Source organism: Oryzias melastigma, linkage group LG14 (genome assembly GCF_002922805.2).
Source record: "Oryzias melastigma strain HK-1 linkage group LG14, ASM292280v2, whole genome shotgun sequence".
NCBI lineage: Eukaryota > Metazoa > Chordata > Actinopteri > Beloniformes > Adrianichthyidae > Oryzias > Oryzias melastigma.
Genome location: NC_050525.1, coordinates 4274541 through 4297736, shown reverse-complemented (window position 1 = coordinate 4297736; position 23196 = coordinate 4274541). Strand labels below are relative to the sequence as shown.

General features: G+C 38.9%; 1 protein-coding gene across 1 annotated transcript in view; it reads left to right on the top strand.

Annotated features, from left to right (window-relative positions):
- The first annotated feature begins 242 nt into the window (after positions 1-242).
- Positions 243-23196, top strand: part of abr (ABR activator of RhoGEF and GTPase) — a 118547-nt gene continuing 95593 nt past the window's right edge. The window contains exon 1 of the mRNA XM_024265736.1: positions 243-1301. Within this exon, the coding sequence (XP_024121504.1) occupies positions 542-1301 (760 nt within the window). The 5' untranslated portion in view covers positions 243-541. The remainder of the gene's footprint in view (positions 1302-23196) is intronic.

Sequence of the window (23196 nt, the reverse complement as noted above, 5' to 3'; positions counted from 1 at the left end):
AAATTACTCTGATTTACTGGGATTGGTAAATAATAAGAGTAAAGAAGGGGGTCGTTTTGAATGCCATCTGTTTGCATCGTAGATTCTTGTTGTTTTAGCATTCCATTGTTAGAGTGTCTCATATTCTTTCGTTTGGTCTTTTTTTAATGTTTTTTTCCTATATTTATTTATCCTAATTTATAAAAGTTGGAAAATTGAATGAATCTGGGTGAGTTAAAAAAAATCTGAGGCTGTGGAAACATAATCCTGACGTTTGACACTTTTCCGAGCAGTTCCTGAAGGCAGCACCGACTGTCTCTACAGGAAGTCTTGAAAGTTTTCTGCTCCGAGCCAAACTAGTTATATGCATTGGTCTCTGCGCATCCGCGCTGTCTGAGGTCCGTTTGAGGATGTGGCTGATCTGAACCAGGCCGGGCTAATAACGAAACTCTTAGTTGTTCTGTTAGGAAACGGGAGGTGGGTCTATGCGACAGACGCGGCGCGAAGTGTGAGTGAAGGTGAAGACGGAACAGTTAGCTTATCTCACACCGTGACCATCAAGATGTGGGAACAGGAGGAGTTCGTGAAACACTGGAGGAACGAATTCCCTGATGGAGAGGTGCCCCGCATGGATTTACACTCCGTGGAGGACATCGAGTCGGAGCTGGAGGCGTGTAAAGCCAACCTGAAGAAGCTCCAGCAGGCGCTGAAGGAGGAGAAATTCAAGGTGATCTACCTGCAGACCACAGTGGTTCGGCTGAAGAAAACCCTCCCGGAAAAGGCTGGTGGTAGAGGCGCGTGCGCTCAAACCAAGACGGAGAACGTTAGAAAACCGCCACGGCAGGACCAGGTAAGCACCGGGGAGGGGGCCAGGGGGCCCGACTCCGGTGGCGTCAAGTCAAACGCAGGCAGAACCCCCAACCCTTTGGACCGGGAACAGGGCAGGTTCAGCGGGAGGACTGGGAAGGCGGTCCCCATCCCCGTCCCGCCGCTGAAGCCCGGCTTCAACAAGGCCCCCGCCTCCGTGCCCCACGACGAGGAGGGCAGCGACCGGGAGTACGAGGACGCGGAGCTGAACGAGAACTTCGTGAGGAGTAACCTGTTGACCCCGAAGATAGTGGTCAGGGAGAGCCACCGGGACGGACGGCCGTCCCTCGGCTTCAGCAGGGACCTGGACTCCGGGGATGAAGACCGTCTGTCGCCATCCTTTCCGCGAAAACCGCGGAGAGGCTTCTCCGGCTCCGGGTTCAGCACCCCCGACAGGAGGAGTGATGGAGAGCTGAGCTCCGACCATGAGGACTCCTCATCAGCAGGCACCTCAGGTAAGAACCTCACCAATAGAGCTGAGAGTGGATGTAAAATAGGTCCTAAACAAACAAATACAAAGTATATTATTCTTGCTATTTAAGACCCAATTCGATTAAAATTGTGCTATTAAAACGTTTTTGTGGTATTTCTGTTGTTGGAGGACATAAGAAAATTAACTTTAAAATCGTATTTCTGAATACTTTCTGAATATTAGCAGACAAAAATGTGTTCACTATAAAAAGTGAAACATTGGATCAAATAACAAATATTAGTTTTTTGGCTAATTACATTTTTAAGTCAAGGTATCCATTAACTAAAAATTGTAATTTGACGAAAACTAATAATTTTAAATGCAACAATTTACAGAACTTTTCATAATAAATCAAATGTTTAATGTTTTTACAATGTTGGTAAAAAGCTTGTAGGTGTATATCTACAAGGGCAGGCCACAAGCTGATTCTGATGCATCCACTTGTAGATGACTAGATCCACGTCTTTGTTTTCCTCATCCGAGCTAGCTTCTTATATATATATATATATATTAAATGGGCTGTTAGCTAGAGGGAGAGCATGTACGTTGATGGATGATGGGAAATAAGTGTAGGCTTACTCTTACCCGCCCACAACTCATAGTGGAATTTCTAGTGAATTCCTGCTGGTCCGCTGATACTATGTCCTAGAAAATTACATTTTTATTTTATTTTTTTGGCTAAAAACAGCATAATCACAACTAAGAGACCACTGGGAATGGTTTTACAATAGATCAAAAGATGATCGGAGTGGGACTTGTAAAATAATCAAATCTCATTTATAAGGCTGCTTTTCCTCCCCAGTCTAACTGAACCAATTCTATATTGATTCAAATCACAGCTGCACGATATTAGAAAAACTTGCGATGTGCGATATTAGTGATCAAAATTGCAATAACAATTTGACTTGCAACACATGACCATGTAGCAAAACAACAAATATCTATTTCACTGCATCAGTTTTATTTAAATACATTCAACAGCACTTAAATTATACTCCAAATGACTCACATCTACATAGGAGGGGAGTATCTAACATAAAAGAGGTCCATCCGATTAGTCGAATGTAAAAAGGGCTCTTTTAGTTTGTTAAATATGTCAAGTTGCCATAAGATTGTATTGGCATGTGTAAGCATTTAAGGTAACCATTTATCGCAATTTAAGCAATTTTTTCAAAATGTGTGTTGCATAGGCTGATGTTGCGATAACGATACATTTTTGATGTATTGTGCAGGACTAATTCACACGGTCGGTATTGATTTCCAACACCATACAATGAAATCGATTAATTTAACAAGTTTGAAAAAACATTTTGTTTGGGGGGGGAAAAAGGTTTTGATGTAATTTTTAACACACCGAAATATTGAATTTATGAATAAAAAAAAAATTCTATTGATAATAGCAAAAGCTGTTTTTTCTCTTTTTTTTGGCCAGAAAATATACAAGAAGTAACTTGAAAATAATCACTGAATTTGAATAATTTTGCATTTACTGAATTAAATTAGCAGATTTTTTTTTAAAGCCAGACCTAATTTAATCACATAAATCAAACGGTGTTTTCCTCTTCTGGCTTTTAGAACTGCTTCCTTTCATATGGTGCTATAGTTTCTGTGATTTCTTTATTTCTAGTCATTTCCTCTTTCTTCTGTCTTCAGAGCTGACTAAAAAAAAAACTTCAGTCTGGTTGAGAAACAAACTGAAACTGGGCTTTAGTATTGTGTAAACTGTGCTAAATACTTCATGAATGTCTAGTTTATTATTCCTTTGACAATTCTTCAATAGTACTCAAAAGTTGAGTTTTTCTTTGCTGCACCTGGACCCCACGGAAATGTGGCAGATGTTCCTTTTTCTATGCATCTCTAATCTGTGTGATCCGTCAAGCAGACGTAAATATGACATGAGTCTGTACTTACTCATGCACTCGTCTATATCAAAATATTTCTGCACCTTAAGCTGAACAGGATGAGGCCCCCACATTGTTCTGATAAAGTATTATGCAAAGTTTTCTCTCATTTCCAACTTGTGGACTTGACTTAGTTTCACATTAACTTTTACAAATGCAGTAGTTCTCTTGTGCAAACCTGGGCAATAAAGTGTGAAACCAGGTTTCCCAGAGTGCTGAATGACTTCCTCCTAAATGCATCAGAACTGTTATCAGCAGCATTCATTCCCCCTCACACCTACTGCTACTACTACTAATGTCACCATAGTTTTGTCTAATAGTTGTGAAATATTTGCATGTTATAAAAAGACTCAAAGTGATAATCAGATAAGAAAACTAATAAAAACAACAACAGTCTGACATGCTGAAGCACTGCTTGAAGACTTCCTCAAAGAGAGGCCATGTCGACTGACAATGTCTGCAATTTCACAACACAACAGCTAATGACTAAAGTGAGTGCAATAGGAAATTCAAGAGTGGAAATTGTGGAGTGTAGAAAAGATACTCCTCTGAAACTATTGTGTAATTTGGTCTGTTAAACTAGAAAAATCAATCTTTTATTCCTCCTTTTTAAATAAATCTATAGTGGCCTGAGATAAAGGAGGAGGGGTCTTCTCCATCCATAAACCTTAACATTTATTTTAAATTTTTTAGCACTTAACACAATAACCATCCAAAAATATTTTATATTACTTATTAAGTATCTTGGTCTTGGTCTTGTTCACGAGTGAAGGAAGATCGAAGCGTGAGATCGACAGGTGGATTGGAGCGGCGTCCGCCGTTATGTGGTCGCTGCACCGGTCTGTTGTGGTGAAGAGAGAACTGAGCCAGAAAGCAAAGCTATCAATTTACCGGTTCCAGTACTCTCCTATGGGGCTTTGAGCTCTGGGTCATGACCAAAAGAACGAGATCCTATCTACAAGCGGCTGAATTGAGTTTTCTCCGTATGGTGGCAGGGCACTCTCTTAGAGATAGATAGAGAAGCTCGGTTACCCGGAGAGAGCTCGGAGTAGAGCAGCTTCTCCTCCACATTGAGAGAAGCCAGTTGAAGTGGATCAGGCATCTGGTCCGGATGCCTCCTGGACGCCTCACTGGAGAGGTGTTCCGGGCATGTCCCACTGGGCGGAGGACCCGGGGAAGACCCGGAACACGCTGGAGAGACTATGTCTCTTGGGTGACCTCGGAACGTCTTGGGGTCCCCCCAGAGGAGCTGGAGGAAGGGGTCGGGGAGAGGGAAGTCTGGGCATCTTTGCTCAGACTGCTGCCCCCGCAACCCGGTCCCGGATGAGCGGAAGAAGATGGACGAATGGATGGATAAAATAAATGGTATTCTATTCTCCAATATTGATATAATAGATGCATTTCATTTTGAAATGATTTTATAGTTTTATTGGTCAATTTGATTCTATTAACAACTTATCTCAGACAGATCGATCAAGTTGGATTGTAGGAATACAAATCCATTCATCGTTAAGCTGATTAATGGTTACACCCCTAATTTGGGGTGTGAGGGGTTGAAAGCTAGTGGGAGAACTCTAAAACAGAGAGCTCTCAGCAACAGGGAAGAAAAGGGGGGTCGGGGTTGCTCTATGCCAACAGTCTTGCCCACAACGCAAAGGCAATTTTTTAAGGAACTTCTGCTGCTCTGCAGAAAGTATGTCCTAGAAAATGACACCATTTTTGTTTTTGTCCACCTTTCAGCACATCCCAATGGGGAATCAGCTTTCACTGATCCACATTTGGTTTGGTAGAGAGTTTTACGCTGGTTGCTCTCTCTAAAACAACCCTGTATTTTATTCTGGCTAGGGACCGGCACAGGGAGACCCAGACTTGGGGCCCTCTTGTAACTACCCTGTTGGGCAGTAGCGTGAAGGGTCTTGTCTAAGGATCCACACTGGAACAAGCTCACGCCCTCGGGAAAACGAACCCTAGTTTTCCATGCACTAGTTGGATGCTGCCAACTGAGCCATCCAGCCACCTGGGCGGCCATCCAGTTGCCTACCATATTGATTTTATCTAAATTGTAGCCAATAATTACACATTATTCCAATTATAAGCATAATTATAATTAAAAGGCCACTGGGAAGGCTTTTAAAATAGATCAGAAGATGATCGGAGTTGGACTTGAATAATTATTCTTCCATAAAGTAAATTTTCAAAGTAAAATGTAGGTAGGTTTAATATATATGGTCTTAGGGGGCGTGTTCCAACAGTGGATAGGTGTATTTGTCCTGGAAATTTGCCAATTTTTGAAAACAAAAAAATGTGATATCCAGTCAAAAAAAAACCTACATTCAAACACACCTGATACATAACCGTTTGACCCCATGATCACAGGATTTGTCCATCAGTTTAAAGGTAAAAATGGAGGTTGGATCTTCGCTTCTTTTTCATCTGAACTTTCCTGGTTAAAAGAAAAAGAAAAAGCTCACGTCAAATGAGAAGTATTCAAACAGCAATCGACAGTTTCATTCATCTACATGTTTGTTTAAACTTGATATTTTCTTTACTTTCAACACATTTCTTCTCAATACACCTGCTTTATGCTGCAAGCTTAACATTACTTTCCTTTTAAAAAAAACATTTCACCCCATCACTAAGTTGTAAAACTCAGTTCTAGTTTTTTATTATTCCCTCTTATGTGTATCTGTTTAAGTGATTTTATTTTAAATACACTAAGTTTAGATGGCTACCAGTCAATTAAAAAAAACATTTGTACAAAAATTTAAAGCAAAATATATAATGAAATGTGATTTAAAAAATCATCCTCTGCAAATTTATCCTGAAAATAACATCTTGTCAAGCTCCTATCTGAACCAAAGTGGAAATTTATATTGTAAGTCACCAATGTTTGTTTGATGAACTGCACCAGACTTATGTTATTTTTGTTTTTAAAAGGGTTGGAGACATTACTGCGGCAAGGATGGTTTGTCACACGAACAACTCAAGTGTGTAATGTTTTTAACCTGAACAATTAATCGAGTTTTTGGCTTTGATATGGGCTCATGATAATAAGGAATCCTAGTCAAGTGATTGTCAGTAGTTCCGCCAGCTCCTGCTCACGTATTTATGTGGTTATGTCATGAATTGGAAACTACCCCATGCTCTTTAAATAGCTCACATTTCTAATCACCTGTTTGAAGCTTTAAACTAAGTTGTACTCCTGAGGGGAAGCTGCACCCCTTCCCAGATTACTGTTCCACCAAGTTGGGAACAAAGTAAGAAAACACCTCTTGGGGTGGGGGGGCTTTCATTTGATACTTTGATATTATATTTATTCACCGTGAGAGTTATAGAAAATATTCTTTAAAAAGATTATTCAGACAAAAAAGACTTTCTAATGTTTTTGTTCTCATTTTGAGTTTTCTTCCTTATGGAGTCCATCCAGTCTTTTAGAATCCACTTCATGAATTTCTAAGGTTGAGGAAAAAAAAGCTTCTATCTTTAAACTTATCTTTTTGAAATAATTCCAACTACTTCACCATTCTTGTGGATTGTAAGAAATAGTATTTATCCGTAAACAAATAGCTCCATTAGGAAAAACACTTAGAGTTAATCTTTAAATCTCTTGCATAATTGTTTTCTAACAGGATGTAGATGTTTTTCTTTCACAACTGGAATAATCAGTGGAAAAGACTTTAATTGTAACTGCAAACAATGGAGGATATACGGGGTGTGGGAAGAGTGAGAGTCTTTTTTTATGGCTTCTGCCTGTTTGCCTGTAAGGTGATGTTGTCAGATTGAAGTACCAACTGTTCTCTGACTTCCTGGTCTCTTGCCAAATGTAGTGGTTGCTTTCCTTTCACACGTACACAGTACCTGGACCAGCTTTCATTAATGTGTTTGTGTTCATTGTGTTTGCTCGGAAGAGATCATTAGATAGATGATGGGAGTTTAAGTCTGCCTCTTTGTATGACTATTAGTCTGAATACATTGCCTCAGTTCAGAATTTTGTGGTGTTTTGGTTGTTAGAAAATTCTCAAAGAACACAGCCAACAATTTAATTGGATTTTCACAGATGCTTACCATGTTTGTGGACTTGAACAAGTTTGATACATTGATTGATTGTATATTAGAACTGGACTGAGTCAGTGTGATGTCACCTATGGAAAATATAGATACCCATGGATATAGACATCGCCATGTTGGAACCAGAAATCTTCAGTAAGCAGCGGCCGATCCAAGTTGGTCTGAGTCTACATTTCTATGGCAACCACCACTCGCACCAATCAGGAAAGAACTTGTTGGGAGGCCACACCCCTACCACTTAAAATGATGCTTGAACCTTCGACATGAGACCACATACTTTTATTGAGACATCTGATTGGTCAGTTTATAACTTGAATAACAGCAAAAATAACGCAAATTTAAAAAAAGAAAAAAAAAGAGGATTATCAAGAACATGTTAGAAAAAAGGTAGCTCAGCAAGAATGGTTATTCTGGCAAACAGAATGACTTGGTAATAGTTGTTTATTTCTCTATTGAAGTCTATCACTTCTGTCACTCACTTCAGTTCTCATATCAATTCAATTGCTAATATTGGTGTTTCTCAGATGTCTGCTTTTGAAGCTGCTTTAATTTGGTAACCAATTGTAACGTCTCAGAATTTACTCAACTCCATATTTTGATCTCCATTGAAAAAAACAGAGTGATCCTGATAAAACTCCCAGTAAGAACATGTCTGAAATAATTTTCCCACTGGATGGCCGTGCTCAGAGGGCAGCTTCCTGTTGTGCTCCTCTCACATTATAGCTGACACATATTGCTATTCTTGTTCATGACTAAATTACATCATAATGTATCCGTAAATTCTACTAAGAACAATGAAGTTTTTTTAGAAAAATATTTATGAAAACTCAAAAATACACCATAGAATTGAGACAAATTAGAAACTGTTGTTTACATGAAGAAATTATGAAAATAGCTTTTTGATAGACCAATATTGTTAAATGTATAAAAATCCTTGATAACCTAGACGTTTTCAGTCTGACGCACAATGGATAAATATTACACACATTCCTCTTTTTTTCTGTCAGTTCAGTTGGTTGTATCTTTCCAAAGCAGGACTTGTTCAGACCTGCCTCAAATGGCACACGCAGCAGAGAAACAGTCCTTCACACTGCTTCCAGTGTCCTACCCTCCTTATTGAAAAGTAAAAATTTGCCTTTACCATTCAAGTTTTAACGGTTTGTACAAATGTTTTCTTTGTCTTTCAGATTGCTTTACCAATTATTTTGGTGTTTTGAATAAAGTTTTGTTCTTTGGTCGATGTCTTTGGTAGAACAACAGAAGAGGCTACAACTTAAGAATACCTATATGGTACCATAGCTGGTGCTTAAGCTGGGGAGTGTAACTCAATTTTTTTTGTCTAAATAGATGGGACAAAAAGAATCTTGTTGGTGCACCACTTTAAAAGTCATATCATGCATAGAGTAATTTAGAAACGCTGTTTAGTAAAATAACATTTTTAACAGCATTTGCAGCAAAAAAGGCTTTAGTAACCATAATATGTTATCATCTCAGATTTAAAAAAAAAGCTTTAATTCACACTCCAATCATCTTTTGATCTATCTTCAAAGTTTTCCCAGTGGTCTTTTAGTTATGATTATACCATTTTTAGCTAAAACAAAAAAAAAAAATGTAGTTTTCTAGGACATAGTTTCTGCAGAGCAGCAATTCATTAGAAATTCATCTCTGAGATGTGACTGTTGGCACGGAGTAAGCTCGCCCCCACTTGGTATATACTCTTGCTGCTAATTTGTGTTCCTTCAATCAGAATGTGGAAACACCTGAGCCAGGTAATCAGCAGCAAAGAGGAAAGGGAGAGCTGGAAACCAGGCAGGACTAGTGTTGGTGGATTTCTATTGATGGTGATGAGGAAGATGCATCATCACAAAGGCAAACAATAAGTCTCTAGTTGTAAAAAGCAGGTAAAAAATCCACAATTCTGTCAAGAGATTTCAAAAGAACACATTTTTATTGATACAATAAAAGCCCTTCACCTCTATGATTAAGACTTACTGACAGAAAGATTTATGAAACTATCTAACAATACTAATATTGGGTGGGTTACTGTTGTGCATATTCAATATTTGTATTTCATTCTTGAAATACAAACAAAGATTGCTCAAAGGAAACAAAACATGACAGCAAATGTGTTTTATGACAAGTCAAAGAAACCAGATATGATTTCTTTATTTTTCAGAGCACCATATGAGAGGTGAGAAGTCTAAGGCTGGTTATAATACTACTCTGCTGGTTTGTCAAATCTAAATGAGCTGATTGCCTCTAGAAGAGGGCACTTTGAAACTTTAGAAGCACCTAAGTTGATTTTTTTTCTTCTTTTTGGTCTTCAGATGAGGATTTCCTGTAGTTTGCTACTGGAGAGCTGCTGTTTCAGAAAATCCTGTGGTGCAGTGTTCTTTTCTTGGCTGCTTACGTCAGTGGCTGCAGTCATACTGAAACTGTGATGTTAGGTGGCCTTCATCTTGCGTATAGGTTCATAGGAACCTGTCAGTGTTCTGTTTTCTAATCCAATTTACACTTTGGTCAGATATGCATGCAAAAACACCAGTGAATGTCAAGCTTGAGGAAATTCAGAAAGCTAAACTCATTTCTAAAGTGTTGAAGTACATCAACTATTGGGCTAAAATAATTCTCATTAAAAGGGACAAGGAAAGCAAAAACCTGATGTTAACTGCCAAATCTTTCAAATTTAGAGTTTAATGCTAAATTAGCTTAGCATGTCTATATTTATTGAAACTATTGAAAATTTATGAATTTTTATGAATGAATCCAGTGTAACTCTTAGAGCTACTTGCATAAACTCAACATTAGAAAAACAGTGGAAAGTTAGTTTTTAAAAATGCTGAAAAATGATTTAAAGTTAGATAACATTTCCAAAACAGTATTTAAAAATGTTTATAATTTTTGAAAACTTGTTTTAAAAAGCTATTAAAGGATACAACTGCCAACTGGGTGTTGATTTTAGGTCATTTACCTCAACTGTGAAGTCCATATAAACTTTAACAGGTTAAAATTACTTTAAATGCTGAAAGTATACATATCAGCGTTCACACAATAATGCAGTTTGTTGCTTCGTTTCCTGTCAATCGGATAAAAATAATGCAAAGTTTGACTCACATTTGTTTTGTTTGGTACCCGTTTCTTTTACCAACTTGTCATGAGCAAGAGCTAGTTTGCTTTGTATGTGTGCTCCTCCATGTTACTGGCTCTAAACCTTTGTCATACCTGTTGAAACTCACTCGACTAAGATTAGTGGGCCACGTCCACAGGATGCCTAGAAGTCGCCTTCCACGCTGCATTTTGCACAGTGTGTTGAAAGATGGCAGAAGACCAATTGGCTGACCCTGCTTGGGGTACAAAGATGTTTTGAAAAGAGATATGGAAGACTTCCAGGTTGATCCTTCTACTTGGACTACTATATGCCACAACAGAGGCAGTTACATACCAGCCTAAAGAAGGGTATCCAAGTCTATGTAGAGACAAACCTTGAAAGATTAAAAAAATTACCCTCTCCACCTATTGATGTCTAACATCATGGCATAGTCAGATACGACTAAAGCCTTCTGACACAGCTAAAGAGTAGATGGGAAGGATTTGTATGGAAAAAACGACACAACCAAGAAGATTTTTCCTATCAGAAACAATAGTTTTCTGCTGTAGGGGATCATTTTACACCATTCTTAATATTTCTGCTACTTTTAGACCTGGCTGAGATGTTCTTTTTCCATTTTTGGCTCCAAGTCAACATTTCTTAAAAACAATGCAGCAGCTCAATGACTCTCTTTGTCTCACGTATGACTTTTAGTCAGAGAGGGTACCGGAAGCAAGCGCAAACCTTTCAGTTCCAGTTGAGAGAAGTGAGCAGCTGCAAGAGCTAGGAGCCCCCTCACCACCACCACCACTGGGGAGGTGGTTTTCCTGTCAGTTAACCCATTCTTCATTTGAGATAAATGGCTTTAATAATCAGCAGACCATGTCAGTGCAGTGCATGCTTCATAGAAGCCTCTAACAGTATCACAGTTTTTCTAAGGAAAATTGTAAGTTTTATTTGTTTTTTCTTTTCAATTGTGACCCTTATAACAAACAGTTTTTTCTAAGTTGGCTCTAGGTCACTTAAAAATAATAGTGGTGGTTGCCATGGACACGTCTGAGTTGTGTGGCTGTTGTGGGCGACTGGTCTGTTTCTGCACGAGCGTAAACTTAGGTCTGTTCTCTCGACAGATTGTTAGTTGCTATTCGTGTAGCAAGTCAGAGGTGCAGAGGTAGAGCAGTCAACCTCTGATTGGAAGGTTGGTGGTTCAGTTTCTGCCTTCCCTGCTCAAGAGTCAGTGTCCTTGGCCGAGACACTGAACACCACATCGTTCATGGTGGTTATAGGTTAAGGCATGCAAAGACTATGACTGTACGGCACTTTAATCTTGGTGGAAAAGTACTGTATAAGTATGTACAATTTGCAATTTCCTCAGGCAACTGCAGATATTTTGCTAAACCTGTGGAGTTTGTAGTTAATTTCCAGTCTTGTTTGTCTTGATTGAGCTGCAGAAGTTCTCTCCCATCCATCTTTGTATATCAAAAATGCAGTTAAAAATGTCATCTATGGGTCTTAAGTCACCAGGAGAGATGGATACATATAGTTGAGCATCATCTGCATTACTATGAAACGTATGCCATGCCTCCTGGTGACGTCACCAAGTGGAAGCATGTACAGGTTAAAAAGTATTGGACCCAGGATGGAGCCTTGAGGCACCTCACACATCAGTCTGTGCTTCCCAGATGAGGAATCATTCATATTAAAAATAAAATCCCTTTCTGAAAGATAGAATTTGAACCATTTGAAAAATGTCCCAGTGATTCCAACCATGTCATGAAGTTTGTTTAAAAGAAAGGAGTAGTCAACTATGTCAAATCCTGCACTCAGGCCCAGTAGAACTAAAATTGAATCTTTTTTCATGTCAGCATTGAACCTGAGATAATTTAAAACTTTATAAAAATAACAGGTTGGATACTGGACAGTAATTATTAAGATTTGAAACATCTAAACCAGAAGAATTGAGCAGAGCAGGGAACTTGTGGCCCACCCAGTGTATTTTCTACATCACAAATGTGGTCTTTTTCTAAATGCCATTTTTTGTCTGCTCCTGACTCACAATAATTTGAAATATTTTCTTTATAAAGTCCTCAATCAACAGAAAAATGCCACAAAACATGTTAAAAAAACACCAAGTAAGCTCACGGTTTTCATTGAAGTGGGTATTTAAATAGTAAATCCTGGCATATATATATATATGTATATAAAGAGCAAAAATATGTAAATTTTAGCATAAGTTAAACTTATAAACATTGCAATGTACTGTTAGTGTAGATATTCTAAATTTAGCTTTATGCTTTAATAAACAAGAAAATGGTTATATATTCACAACTTTAACATTGAAATGAATTGTCTTAACTCAGTTGTTATTAGCACTTTTTTAAAAAACATATATGATTTTTGACCACAGATGAATCTTCCTTATCTTTATATGTCACACTTTAGATTTATGTTGTCTAGCTATCTTAAGCCAGCTAACGCATAGCAGCTAGGTTTGTGAGAAATCAAACCAAAATTTTGAGGGAATGTTCAAATTTGGTGGAAATTTTTATTCGGAACCATTATATTGATGTCTCACAAATGAAAAACTGAATTCAAGTTAAATTTGTGCTCAAATGTATCTACCTTTTTAAAAACATATAGCTTGATACTTGCACAACACGTCATAGCGGATTTGAGTGATAGTTGTGTGCAAGAGAGCACCAGAGTGCATCTGTGTGCAAGTGCATACATGCGAACACATGGGGAACTGAGAGCTGGATGCCACAAAGGTAATGAACAGTTGAACAGCATAAAGTATCATTCCAATCACAGGAACCTCTTGTGTTAACTGGTTCTCTTTTGATCCAAAGCTGCCTGTAGTAAAATAAAGAACCTTTAATGGATTCATGGATTCAACTGTTGCCAACACACGCAGGACTGTAAATCATATCAGGAAAAAATATCTTTTAAATTTCATCTCCTCTTTTAGACATGGACGTTTTATTTTCATGAGAAGTTAAACATTGACATAGTCTCCAACTGACACTTTTTCTTGTTTTCTTCTCTAAGTTAATAATGATAGCGAGCCTGGCATTACAACATGAACCAGCAATCACAAAGATGTCTCCCATTTCTCACACCAGCACTTGGAAACGAAACCAAGAACAGTGAAATAGATAAAGGCTGTGTCACACTGCCGCTACATAAAATTTGCTTGTTGTCCACAAATGTAATTATGATCTTTAGTGATACATGTGTGATATACATAATTCATAAGTATTTCTTGCCTTCGTTATTTGTTGATGCGCGCTGATGTCTGCTGAGGGTTTCCACTGACAGGTCTTTATGTGAAATCAGTTTTAAGCCATTCAAATTTTTGATTGGTTGAGATCTACGCAGTTTATGCGTGTTTTACGTAGTTTATACGCATTAATTTAGTAAATCTTACGCAATTGTGCAAGATTTTTGCGAGATGCATATGGAAATTTGTGGGTTTCCACAACAGTTCAGCCTTATGGTAGGTCTGGTCCCTCGCGGGACAGTGTCCAGCGTTGTGGGGAAGGAGGCCGGGTACGGCGGGCGTGGATGCAACTGTGGACACCCACCGAGCCCTTCTCACTGATCTCCTGCAGCTGTGAGATCCCGTCTCAGTGTGGGTCACACCCCCCAGCAGGCTGCCTCAGCTGGATCCCTGCAGAACTGGTGTGGACCAGGGGAATCCGACTGTTTAATTAAAACAAAGCATTGTGAGGGCCCATGGCTGACCATGTTACCGATGCAGTATTTCTGTCCAGAACTCTAAATGTCAAATCGAAGAAATTGGATGAAGGTTTACATGTTCTTTGTGTGGTTTATTTGTATTTCTCCTAGAGTTTTAACTTGGTTAATTTGGGATACATTTGTGAAAAATTTCACGTAAAGGCCAGAGCTTTTCTTACTTTTTCTACGTATATTCCTGTATGACCAATTTTCATCCATGCAATATATGCAAATTGCACAAAGCAGCAGTGTTACACAGCAATAAGACATCTGTAATGAGTCTTTGACCATTTCGGGACTGAGTTAGAGCAGTCAACCTCTGATCGGAAAGTTCACAGGTTCAGTTCCTGCTGTGTCTGCCCATGTATCAATGTGTGTTTGGTCAGGACAATGAGCCCCACGCTGCTCCTGGTGAACATAGGTTGGCACCCTGCAAGTTTTGACTGCAAGTTTACCTTACAGTTCCTTTACGGACAATTAATAGAATGTACAATAGTTGTGCGTATTAGAAGTCTTTTTTGAAGTGTCTGTAAGGATAATGTTAAGTTGCCTGTGTTGTACATCTACCTAAACCTCAGTTACCCTTGCATGTTGTTAATGTGTTCACAGCGACCTGTTGCTCACAGCATGCCCATAGAAAAAATAAGTACACTAGCATATTGCCTCTGTGGGCTTAGCAAGTGGTCTATCACTTTGATATTCTCTCCGAACCACCTGCACATTTGCATGACACGTTTTACCCTTTTGACACCCACAGACAGTCTGTATCTACCCGTAAGGGCAGTGTTGACTGAGGCTTAAGACAGCAGAGCTACCTTCAATGTGTGAATATGTTTGTGAGTGTGTGTGAATGGGGTTGTGGCTGCAAAGCATTTGTGGTCTTAACCAAGGTAGAAGAGCGCTATACAACTAGACACCATTTACCATTTAGTTTGGGAAATGACGGTTTTATACATTTTTTAAAAGACCTTTAAAAATAATTTCCTCACCACTCTGTTACTCAAGTGGTTAAAATCAGGAACTCCTGAAAACACGAGCAAGCAGGGGAAAAAACTAAAAACAGTGTTTTTTTTTTGCATTGACAAAGAAATGCTGCTTCTGGAATTCCGATTTGAGGAAAATTAATTATTCTTCAGCAGGGGATGACGGAGGGCAAGGGGGGGCAGCGGCCCCCAATTTTTTAAGTCAACATTAAATTAAAAAATTTCAGTTCTCATTTTCCACCCTTCCAAAGCCTTCTGTCTCCCCCTCCTCCCCCTCATAGATTATATACGAGCTCCGCCACTGTTCTTAAAGACCCACTCCAATGAAAATTGTCTTTATTGGTGTATGGAACATGTTCTCGCAGCAAAAATTTGATAGTTTTCTTATTTATTAATTCAAATCAGAAGCAGATGAAAACCAGATGCTTGAAAATTGTCAGACTAATGACGTAGTTCTCTAAATGGGCGTGAAAAGTCTCCCCTCCCCTGCGCGTCCCCGGGCAAGCTTTGGTGAGCGAGACATGATGAACGTTCAACACTCGTGCTGTAACAAATTTCTATTCTGGCTCAAAACTATACAACTAGCTTAATCCAATATTGCTCATTATTTTTGCGCTGCTAATGCTAGCTTGAGGCTATAAGTGCAAACAGAGTCCTTATCGACAGAGAGGGGGGAGGGTTACTCTGTGTCAACAGCCCCGCCCACAACTCAGAATCATCCTTCTAATGAGCTACTGCTGCTGTGCAGAAAATATGTCTTAAAAAACAACAAAGGCTTTTTGATTTTAGCTAAAAAATAGTACAGTCATAATTAAAAAAAATCACTGGGAAAAATTTTAAAATAGAAAACATATGGTTGTAGTGGGACTTCAAGTAATGAATTGGGGTCAAAATTATACATTTCCTATTATTTTAGGGAGTGTTCTAGAAAAGCTACAGCATTATATATAATCTTTTTTTTAGGTTCAACCTAAAAAAATATGTCTAAATGATCTTTTTATTTAACTTTCTCTGTTGTAAAACCACCCTGGATGAATGAGAATCTTCACATAAATAGTATATTAGTGTAATATTGGGTATAAAGACCACAGCATTTGTATGTAATAAACATTCCAGGAGGTTTGCCTGATTTTCCTCTCTCAGTGTAGTGAAGATCAGGTATTGGCTCACCTTGACAAGCCCTTGATACCTGACAATATGTATTACAAAAGCAGGCTCACATGTTACTGTGCTTGCTCTGCACAACGTGCATTAGTGGCAGGCGGAGACAAACTGCAGGAGCCATGAGTAAGCCGTTTGCACAAGTGCAGAGCTCGTCTTGCGGTTGCTCAAACAGAAAGTGTGCACTTTGAGGGAAGAAAAAGTTGGTACTCTGACACTTTTTTGTCCAAGCACTTTTTAGCATGTTTCCTCAGTTGCCCAAATATTTTAGCTTTTTTTTAAGTATATTACAACAAAAGAAGATAAGAAAATTATAATGACAAAATCACCTGTATGAAAAAGTATTAACTTTTTAAGATGGAAGGACTAAAAATAACTTAAATTTTGCATAGATTATCATTAAGAGACAGCATACAGTGGAAGGGGAGTGTGTGTTACTAACAACTCTTAGAAAAAAAACGAAAGCTGAGAGTGTAAAAGCTTATCAGATGTGCAATGATTTTGGCATGCCTGCTGCTCTTCTGATTTGACTCAACAAATTCTTTGTTGTTTTTCCTTTTTAAAGTGAGAAAAAAAAGATTCAATTTCATTTCAGATGGAAGTAAAAGGTGTTTGAAATAATCCTGTCAAAATGTGATTTAAAAACTAATCAGAGGATAAAGCCACAGGAGAGTATTTTATTTGGAAATGCTGTCAAGACATGTGTGGAAGTCTCTGAGAGGCGTGCGTCCTCCCTGCTGGTGTGTGAAGTCCTCATGGTGACGGCGTTGCTGAAGTTCCCCTCAGGTCCAAGAAGAAGTCTTTTCACCAATTGTGTTGGAGTGACACTTCTGTGATGAAGAGGCTCAGTTAGTGTTCTCGCAGTACAAGATGTTCTCATGGTTTAACTTTTCCCTTTCTTCAGAGCCATTACTTCTCAGCATCACCAATGCCCTTCCTTTGGGCTGTCACCCACATTCCGCTCGGTACTGAATTTACAGTATTGCCAACACAGGGCTTTGAGAGCCAACAGAAGGAGGTTTCGGAGGGTTTTTTTCTTTCGCACATCCTTTGCCACACTCATCATTTTCACTTCCTCCTTGTAAGGTGGAAGTAGAAACAAACAAACAGAAAGGCAGATTTGTAGTTGTTTTGGTAGACTTCATTGTTTTGTTCACAGAATAAATATTTAACAGGGTAAGACGGTCTTCTTTGATTCCATAGGGATTCTTACTATGTCAATGGTTTGCTTGTATTTCAGCCCTCAGAGGCACCTGGGCTGGATATTAAGTGTCTGTGGGAAATACGAGCCTCCAGAGGAAGAGTTGTAGATGTACTATGGGACTTTAGAACGATTATTGGAGATGTTCATTGATTTCTTGAATCATTCGACGCGGTTTAATTGTTCCCTGTAAAACTTGCTGTCGAGTCTCAAGGCCTTGGCAGATGAAGTGAGAAAAACAGTCTCAAGAACTCATTTTTAAACACACTAGTGCAGCTTTCACTGACAGCTCTTCATTCAGCTCATCAGCTTAGTGTTGCTGATTTTTTATGCATTTCTAAGTGAAGTCACACGTTCATTTAGAAGAATTACTTTAATTTCTTCAAACTTCTTAGTGTTATATAACTGATACTGAGGTTTTTTTTTTTGTTTTTAATGAACAATGGTTCATGCAGCACTGATATATCATACTCCTGACAACAGACTGGTGTGAGTGAATGGGGTAAGACATCTCAACACAGCAGGTTTCACTCTCATTTTGCTGTAAGGGGCCTTCTCGTGTGTCGCAGAGCTGCTTTCTCTGTTAGTGATACATGCAGCTTGCCTCAGGAGGTGGAGCATACTCTGATGTTCACTGGTTTTTCCTGATCACAATGAGTCAAGCTTTTAAGTTTTTCTTTTTTGCAAAACTCCGTTGGTTAAAAGCTATAAGCGATGATCCATCATACTTGTGAAATGTCTTTGTATGATCCTAAAAGAACAAATGAATGTTTTGGAGATGAATACAGCACCCTCCAGTGGATTTTAGCAAGAATAACTTATTTGAGGATTTGTTTTGGTGTTTTATAATAGCTGTTCTGTGAAGAAAATGTCATTTTTTGTACAACCCCAAAACATGCATTCTTTATTCAATGTCCCTGGAGTTATTTAGCTAATACTGTATTAACCTTGACCTAAATATGATGCACTACATCAGCAAAAGTATTGTTTCACCCAAGTACAGTACACAGAGAGCTTCATGGAATGGGTTTCCATGGCTGAACCTCTGCATCAAACCCAGACATCACCAAAGCTCTGATCCAGCAAAGCACTGATGCAGTGGTGTAAACCACGCCGCCACTGGACTCTATAGCAGAGGAGACGCCTTCTCTGGACTGATGAATCACACTTTTCTATCTGGAAATCTGTTGGAGGAGTCTGGGTTTGGAGTTTTTTAGGAAGAGTTGAAGCTATATTAGCTGCAAAAGGTGGACCGATATCATATTGAACTCTATGGGTTAGGAATGGGATGACACTTTAGTTCACATGTGAATCAAGGCAGATGAGTCAATACTTTTGGTAATATAGTGTAGTTTATCACATTACATACAATACAGATTCTTTAGCTCAACATTTTAATTGTTGTGTACATTTTGCTTCAATTGTGTGCTTTACAGAATGGTTTTACAGTCTGTATCAACAAAAAAACTAAGCACTAGAGGGCAGCAGTTCCCCATTTAGAAATCCTCATCTTCTCGTTCTGTTCTTTACTTTATTATGTGTTTTGGAATGCTGTATTCACTTTTCTGTTCAACTCATAGGTTTCTCTTGATATACCAGAAAAACATCTTTTAGGAAGAGAGAAAATTAAGTTCTTGTTTGGAGTTCATGTTCTTCGTATAAATATGAAATGAAACAGGAAATGAAGAACACACAGGAAGATAAAAATAAAAAAGAGACACCACAGGAAGTGGTATGGGTGTAGGTATGTGTGTGACAGGGCAGTGCTCTTTCTCTGGTGTTGGTCCAATCCCAGCACGATTCATACAATCCCCATCGTTGACCTGAATAGATCAAAGTGAGTTCAGCTGGCGCAGGATGAATACTCCTTTTTCTGCACTCTCTGCCTCACACACATGAACAAGCACACATTTTCCTTAGCCTCTTTGTTCCATTCATGTCTTTTCTTCTTGACACAGACAGGCTGAAGATTGTATTGAAGGAGGCTGGATCTTATCAGATATCAGAGTCTGCATTAATGCTGAAAGCAGAGGTCACAGACGCACAGACTATATGTCCCTATAGGGAAACCCTCTTAAACACAACACATTCTTTATTTTCTTAACGATCACAACTTAACCCCCCATTAAACAAGAATCCATGTGTTCTAACAGATTATATTTACATTCAGTTTATTTTTAAATGAGAAAGTTCAATAAATGAACATTGTTTTTTTTTTTTACGTTTTTAGCATGTTCTTGTTACATTATTTTGATGATAGAGGACACGTGAATAGAAAATTAAGCTCACAACTACATTTCTGAGTACGGTAGTTATAGTTGTTAAGCAGGAGCTGTTTGAAAAGATTGTGTTTGATTGGTGGGTCTCCAGTATTGCTCACCATTTTTGCTGCCCTGGTAATGTTCGGTTGGGGTTGTGAGAGGCTGTAAGCTAGTGGTAAAGAAAATGCTCTGTGCCAACAGGCCCACCCACAACTCAGACGTGAATTTTGAATGAACTCCTGCTGCTCTGCAGAAACTATGTCCTAGAAAACAACAGTTTTTTTTTTATTATTTAGGCTAAAAACAGCAATTGAAAGAGAAACACTTTGAAAATGGATCAAAAAATGATGTGAGGGGTCTTTAAATGTGCCCCAAAAGTGTCTTAAAAGTGTAAATCCAAAACCAACTCTTAAAAATGTCTTTGGGATAGTGATTGGGATTTTTTTGAGTTTCTTATTTTAAGATATTTGATTCATTTTATTATAAATATTATACCGAGAACTCAAGAAAAAGGAAAGAGATTCATGGTAAAATAGTTTAGACAAAAACTGTAATCAGAGTTCAAAATTGCAGTAACTGTTATGTTGATCAATAAGTATATTTTTCCTTGGATTTTTTTGTATATCAAATCGAAATTGAGTTTAGTAAAGCAGACAGGAAACGGCATTGTGAATTAACAGTCGCAATTTATTGTTTTTACCAATTAAATTGACTAATTTTGTAATTGAATAATTAAAAAGGGCATCAAAAAATTGTAAAAGGTTGCCCTGAATTACTTCAAGCGTTTAACACGCAGGCGTCCATAACGGGTGCACTCCAGGCTTTTTAATAATGCATGGTCATTACTCGTCCCTGCTGCCATCCTCCCCAACCCTGAAACAAAGGATGTCTGGGGAAAAACAAACATTGTCATTATGTGTTATAATAGCCAATCACATGAGGTTTTCAAGACCTATGGTGGAAGTTTGCTTGCCGCCTTTAAAAGGAAAAACACTGTATGTGGCAATAATTTATCTGATTGAAAAAAAGTTGACCCACCATTGTGATAAAACAAAATCATAATTTTATCTTGCATATTTTCATTATTAAACCCTACAGTTATGATACGAATGTAATGATTTTTTCTTTTCTCCGTGGCTGTTTTTAGATTTGTGAAATCACTTCTACTTAAGAGTTTTGAGAGCCACTCGCATGGAAACACAAATGTCTACTTTTGTACTCAAACACACAAAGCCTCTCCAGTGTTAACACTCAACACTGTTAATGGTGGGGCACATGTGTGGCAGAATGAAACACATTTTGATTTATTCACACTGGGATAACAACCAAAGTGGGGAGGTGGGGGTAGGCAGTAGGCACAACACACACTCACCCCCCCCTTACACACACAAATGTACCCATCACCCCCATCTTCCCCCAGGCCTTTGGCTGGGGCTGACATGTTAGAGGGGGCTAAAAGGGATGGGCGTGGTAGGGGATGGTGAAGTGAGGTGGGGCAGGGGTATCTGGGTAGATCAGGGTGGAAGGAGGTGTGGAAAGATGGAGGCGGGTGCTTTGATTGGCTAGTTGGGATGCAGAGCTGCCTAATTGCAAATGTCCACCGTGTCAGTGAGCTGGAAGCAGTCACCCCACCTTCTTTCAGGTCTCAGGATTTGGATATGAAAATAGAAAAAGCATAATACTGAGAGAGTTTAACTATTAAGTGCATTTATGGAGCCAAAATTTCACCACTAAAAACAAAGCTGCACAGTTGGAGGAAGTGTACTTCTTCGGTCATCCATTGATTATTGTTTAACTACAGTGTTTCCCGTTAGCTGGTAGCATGTGGAGGACACAGAAAAGACTGCTTTGAAGATGGTTTGTGTTACTCTCACACATTGTTACTTCCGTCCTGCTAAAGAAATTGATTTTTTTTCTGGAGACCTTTACAGAAAATGACAGCCTGAAAATGAGATTATATCTCTCCGCACAGCTTTACCTTTAAACCAACAGACCGACCCTTTGAAGGAGCAGAGGTTGCTGAAAGATGACCTTTATTGAGAATGATGTGAAGCGTTAAACTCAGCCGGCGTGTTAAAACCTGACTGGCCACAGATAGAGTCAGCTGCTCTTCTCTCTACCAAAGTCATTCATGTTTTTAAGGAAGTAAATAGTAGCAGAGATAGTTAATAAGTCAACTGCCCATGAATATTTGATAACTGTTGGACTAAAACCCATCTTAGTGCGCTTGTGTGTATTTGAACCCAGCTTGTGTGTTTTCTTTGTTTGGAAATTGAAGAGGATGAGGTGCTTCAATCTGGTGAATCTCACTGAGAAAGAAACACTTTTTTTGTTCCAGTTTAGGACAAGGGTTTTGGTTTGATGAGGCACCAATTGTCTCGTCTCTACACACTAAATCTATGTAAGCTCGTTTGCATTTGCCTTTGAGCTCCTGCGTTTTGATTCTTTTACACATCCAACAAATGTATGTCATCTCAAATGAATGTAGCTGTCATTTAGTTTCTTAAAAAAACACCCATGAACATGGTGATCTCTGGCCAGATGAACTCTTTGGGCACCTTTTGTTGACCTTGTGTGTTCCTATCAGCTGGCATGTCTGCACTGCATGGTGAGACAAAGCGCATTGCTCGGAGTCTGGTGTTGTGCCTGCGGAGGTTTGGGTGGAAGGGGAGGGGGAGCTGGTGGGTTTCCTCCTGCCAGGCTTTGTGTCCTAATTGAAGTTTTTCTGCCTGTCAACCCCCCCTCGACCTTCCTACCCCCCTTTGATGGGGGGAGAAGAGGGCCTTGCAGAGGTATCATGTGATGGTTTGTCGCTGCTTTCATGATTGCCTATTTTTATGAAAATTCCCACTCCGATCATATTTTGATTTATTTTAAAAGTGTTCCCAGTGGTCTTTTAATCACGACTATGCTGTTTTTGGCCAACATAAAAAAAATAAATAAAAAAAAAATCATTTTCTAAAGAATAGGTTCTGCAGAATAGTTCATTAGAAATTCACCTCTGAGTTGTGGGCGGGACTGTTGGCATGAAGTAAGCCTGCTCTCATTTCCCAACACCCCCTTGTTTAGACTCTCCTGCTAGCTTACAGCCCCTCACAACCCCAACCTAATATTACCGATGCAAGAAAAATTAGGATTATAGGAGCAAGATACCAGCTTAGACATTCTCCATCATGAAACAAATGCTACAAGAACATGTTAGAAACACCAAAAACACGCTTTTCATTAAAAAAAAATTATGAAAGTATCAAAGAGAGGAACAGCCACTGCTTCTGGAAAGGCTACACAGCAGGAGCATAGACTTTCAAACGAGCCTCCCACACTAATGTTTTCAAATGTTTCAACCAATTTCAGAAAACAGCGGTGTCAGTTGGTTCAATGCACCCGCTCTACAGAAATGACAGCACGTGTGTGATGTGTTTTGTAAAAATTCAAATAGGATTATGGCAGAGAAATTTTCTGGAAAATTGTCACTGT